This window comes from Temnothorax curvispinosus, unplaced genomic scaffold, assembly GCF_003070985.1.
Source record: "Temnothorax curvispinosus isolate PA1 unplaced genomic scaffold, ASM307098v1 QBEX01004479.1, whole genome shotgun sequence".
NCBI classification, from domain to species: domain Eukaryota; kingdom Metazoa; phylum Arthropoda; class Insecta; order Hymenoptera; family Formicidae; genus Temnothorax; species Temnothorax curvispinosus.
The window spans coordinates 47845-52856 of record NW_020214259.1 but is presented as its reverse complement, the minus strand read 5'-3'; the positions used below and the strand labels follow the sequence as shown (position 1 = coordinate 52856).

The 5012-nt window shown below is 47.3% G+C and overlaps 1 protein-coding gene across 1 annotated transcript in view; it reads left to right on the top strand.

The window, feature by feature from the left end:
• LOC112453535 (protein espinas-like) overlaps positions 1–4690 on the top strand; it is a 20578-nt gene extending 15888 nt beyond the window's left edge. The window contains exons 4-7 of the mRNA XM_025014328.1: positions 1307–1626; positions 2743–3078; positions 3329–3756; positions 3867–4690. Of these exons, the coding sequence (XP_024870096.1) occupies positions 1307–1626; positions 2743–3078; positions 3329–3756; positions 3867–4120 (1338 nt within the window). The 3' untranslated portion in view covers positions 4121–4690. The remainder of the gene's footprint in view (positions 1–1306; positions 1627–2742; positions 3079–3328; positions 3757–3866) is intronic.
• The last annotated feature ends 322 nt before the right edge of the window (positions 4691–5012 follow it).

The following is a 5012-nucleotide window of genomic DNA, read 5'->3' as shown; positions in this document are numbered from 1 at the left end:
GAGACATGCAGCATAACGGCGTAAGTTCTCTCTCTCCCCGTTTGGAGACTGGTCGCGACAGCAATGATGGGATCGGGTTTATAAATATATAAATGTAGAATATTAGATTTTTCATAAGACGATTCCCCTCCGTGCCGCGGATCGAATCGTTTCGATCTAACGGTATATCCCGGCGCGATCCCGCCGCGCTACATCGGAAACGCGCGCCGCCGCCGAGTTAATGATTACGTCGCTATCGAATTTACAGCTGCGTAGCAATTCATAATCCCGTGCCAGCTGACTCTATCCTCCAGATACGTCTTCCGACTTAGATAGCGTCGCTCGCGAGAGAGGCACAGAAGCAAGCGCCCGCTTTCCGCCTTGCCCGCGCAACCGGTCGCGTTTGGCTTCGGGTGTGAACTTGTAAATGCATTCATCACGCGCGCGGAGGAAACCTGGGAAAAATACAGAGTGAGAGTGAGAGAGAGAGAGAGAGAAAGAGGGAAGACGGAGGAGATTCTTATTTAAATTTACTCGACGCAATTTACTAAGTGATGATATAAGAGTTATTCTCTCCGGTTGAGAGTGCGGGATAACGTGGTATCTATATCGCGAACGTACGCGAGAAGCGAGAACTCTAAGAACCTAACGCTTTATCTGATCGCCGTCGTATATGTAGAATACATGCTCCAGTGAATAACCGGTCACCGGCGTAACGCCATTATCACCGAAGCTATATGCTTACTTCTCCGCGCCGAGATAAGACAACTATGTTCTCTTGTGCTTGAGGAATGCGCTACCGTTTCTCGATATGATGTATTTTCACATGCATTCTTCCCTTCTTACTAAGATCTGTTTACTTTTAAAATCGACAACCTGCGAAAGTTTCAAACCTTCTCTCGCTAGAGAGTAAGATATGACATGTATGAAAGATTTATGATGTATGTATTTCATTCTTTGTTCTTCACTCTAATCGCACGCGTTGTTCATATAGATACGGTCTTTTATTTTTCAAGTTTCATCTTTCATATGACTTCCGTTCGTCTAAACGAGCGATTCGTTGAAGATGAAATACATCCGTTCATCTCTCAAGATGACTCCAGACCGAACTAGCAAAGATGAACGAACGTTTATCAAACGTGCCGAGCGCTTTTCTTCAACGTAAAAATGATGCAACATATTTGTCAATGCACTCGTTTGTACTTGCAGCGGCAGATCCGCTCGTTCGCGTTCGCGCTCCTCGCTTGGTCTGGAGTCTGGTCCCACCTTCGGGGATGGCAATCGTAAATACATAATACAGAGCGCGCGCATCTTCCTCTGTTCTCAGCTCGGCGGTCAGCGGTACGTGATGCGGGAGGGCCGGCCGTACTGTCTCAGGTGCTTCGACGCGTCCTTCGCCGAGTACTGCGACAGCTGTGGCGAGCCGATCGGCGTCGACCAGGGCCAAATGTCGCACGAGGGTCAACACTGGCACGCGACCGAGGCCTGCTTCTGCTGCGCCACTTGCCGCACCTCCCTCCTGGGCCGGCCGTTCTTGCCGCGACGTGGTGCCATTTACTGCAGCATAGCATGCAGCAAGGGGGAACCGCCGACGACGCCGAGCGACTCCTCTGCTGGGCCGCCGCAACCCCCGCCGTCCTTTCTCAGGTACTGTCCTCTCCGCGCGTACTCTCTCGCATACCTCCTCGCCTCGCGGCGGGGTCACGGGGGTTGTTTTCATTGTCCCGCTGCCGAGAGAGCGAGAAAGAGAGAATGGGAGAGGGGGGGAGGGGGGTTCGCGCGCGGATCTGTCCGCAAAAATTATAGCCGCAGCGCCGGGAACGTCCCGCGATTACGCGCGAGTCCGCGAGCTCGTGCGCCATTCCCAAGTTCGCGAGTTGCGCGCCGAGAAATTATTACGGCGGTGATAAATTTTACTAATGTAGCCGGTTTCACCGTCTAACTTGTTTCCCTTTGGAAGCAGGACTTGCGGGAGAATCGTTGAAACTGAGATTAAAGTTTGTCGGCATATTAGTGAAGTAGATTGCCAGTCTTACGTTTTGTTACTTCGGACGATTAGGACTGACATTATGATAATTAAGAGATAATCGTTGAATCGTTTGTCAATCATCTTTGATATGCGTTTAAAATATTTTAATTTTATTATATAAGTGGCAGAAAATTACTTAGGTTTATATAGATTGTCATTTTAAACGGGATATACATATTTGATAAATGATACTCGAGTTGGCATATATTATCGCTGACGAAATCAGCGGAGCATTGGAGCCACTTTGGATCATATGCTTAAAGACATGTTAATGTGCCACTTATAGAGCGACGCCTTTCGTTGAATGTAAATTCGGCTTATACATAACGACCTCGTTTCGGAGGCGTGCACAAGGAGGGCCAAATGTCGCATTTAAATTTTATTACGCGCTTCTAATTGTCGCGAATTTTTAGCATGCCGCGAATGTGGACATAATTTAAATCTGGAATGAGAAATAATTAGAAGCGCTGCAACATAACCGTCTGGCGAAATGAGATAAAAATTTCAGTAATTTTTATGTCTCTTGATTATCCCTGTTAAACTGCGTATTATATAATTAAATAAAATGTGAACGAGATGGAATATTAAGGGATAAGTTATTATAATTAAATATCTTCATATATCGAGATATATAATAGGAATCGAAATCATACTTTTAATTATATTAAATATCATGATTTATATAAATATATTTCTTTAACAAATTATATGATAAAATCTAATATTATATCTAGGAGCAGTAGGAGGCAGACGGTGGCCACGAGTGAGGGTTCGTCGAGCCCACCCCCTCCGCCACCACCTCCGCTTCCTCCAGGCTCGAGGCACACCCTCGGATCTCCTAGGAACTCGCCTCGGATGACCAGAAGGCATCAACAAATATCCGCTTCCTTGGCGACGACGCCCACTCAGAGTACCCAAAACGCCCTGAGTCCCGAATTCGGTGCGGAAGGACTTCCTTCCAGCGGTTCTAGGCCCAGCGGCCTCGACAGGGTACTTCTGGAGCGAAACCTTGAGAGACTGTTGCAGGAACGAGGCTCTCATCCTGACGAAAACTGCAGCGAGTTGGGAAGGTACGATGCTTTACGACGTTACGAAAACTCGAGCCAACAATCTAAGTTCGAATATTATTATCTATTTTTCTAAGTGAGATTTGAATAGTACAGTACAGCGTTCGGACTAAAATTTTAAAACGCCGAATCTAAGTAATAAGAGGATCTAAAGATAAGATATAGCCAGGCCTAAAATTTGCAAATACAATATAATATTTTTCACTTTTATTCAAGAAATGCATTAACATTGCAAATCACAATTACATTGCAGGCTGATGCAAGCGCGGGATCGAGAACCCCTGAGATGCATCCAGAATTGCACACCCTCCCACGCGTCGAGCATGCCGGAATTGCCGCCACCCCCGCGACCGTCGTCGGGAGCGTCGGCGTCGGTGTCAACATCGACCGCCGGCGCGGCGTCCGCCGGCGTACTGACGCAAGAGCCGGCGACGTCGCCGGTCAATCTCGGGATTGGGGTTGGAGCCAGCCAGACGGATCCGCCGACGCCGACGTCGCGACGCGTGCGATTCCAGGGGGATCTAGATGTCAACGATCACGGCGCGACGTCACGCATCCCTCTCTCACCGACGAACGATCGGAACTCGTCATCGTCGCCCTCGCCCACGTCACTGTCGAGATCAAACGTCACTCGATCGAGAAGTCTGCAACCCGACGAGGTCGCCAGCACGTCAACTTGGGGTACGCAAAGTCCTTATCCTAAAAAATTCAATGGATTCATATATTTATTTTAAAGTCTATAGTTGAGAAAGAAGCGCTATTCTCTTATTTACTAAAACATATCTTTGCAGGAACGGCAGGTACGTCCAGGTCAAGGATGGACGGCGAGGATGACGACGCCGAGAGCTGTTGCTCGACGTGCAGCTCGTCCAGCAGCTCGGACGAGGCCGCGGCTTACGCGCTGCCACCACGACGAGCTTACGGCGGCGTCCGGATCTCTTACGTGCCGAACGACGCGGTGGCGTGCGCGCGGAAACGCGCGCCCGCGTCCTCGTCGTCGTCAAATCAGGCACCGAGGGACGCCGAAAAATGTGTCGTATCTTGATAACTCCTTCGGTACTCTACGTGTTTCGATGTCGTTCCGTCGTTATGATAATTAAAGGGGAAAAACGACGTGTGAGAAAGAGTTCCTACAAAGTGGACGCACTTTTTGATATCTTTCGAAGCGTCGTCGACGCCTGCGGCATCGCAGCACGTCTCGCACGCACGCGAAGCACATGGACGGTAACGTGAAAATAATACTCATTTTATTTCTGTAAATATTGTGAGCTCTCTTCCGGGACACGCGATCGCCGGCGCGCCGCCACGAACCAGCGAGCGCGCCCGTCCCTCTATTTTTAATACCCCATTAATGTATTTGATAATAATAACGATGACAATGATAATAATCCCGTGTGTCTTACTGTTATTGATGATTTACCCACTGCGAAACGAAAGTACGACGAAAGTATGCGCTATTATTGAGTATCGCTCACTCTTTTCCTGCGATCAGCCATTCGCGTGCAAGGACCGAAGTTGTTTAACGTGAGTATACCTTATTATACGGCATTACCTTCTCACAGCTATATTCGATTGTTTATCGTTTACCTGTGCGATGATGCGATAATCGCTCTCGTAAAGGATCATTTCCTTAAACGGTGAAAATCCTAAAGCAACGTGATCGTTACGAACGATAAACTGCAACGTAAAATAGTCATTATACTGTTTATTTCGATAGAATGCTTTCTGATGCGATTAAATAATTATTTTTCTTACGGCATTATTTCCAATGCATGGCATTAATTAAGTTTCATTCTTCTTTACCAAAAAAGATTAAGCAATTGCGGCAAATTTAAATTTTTTAATTAATAAAAAGTAAATACTCTTTTTCCTCGTTTTCTTTAATTTTGGGAACGAGGCAGATCTTGAGTTGGCCGAACAAATTGATCGTTCGCTTT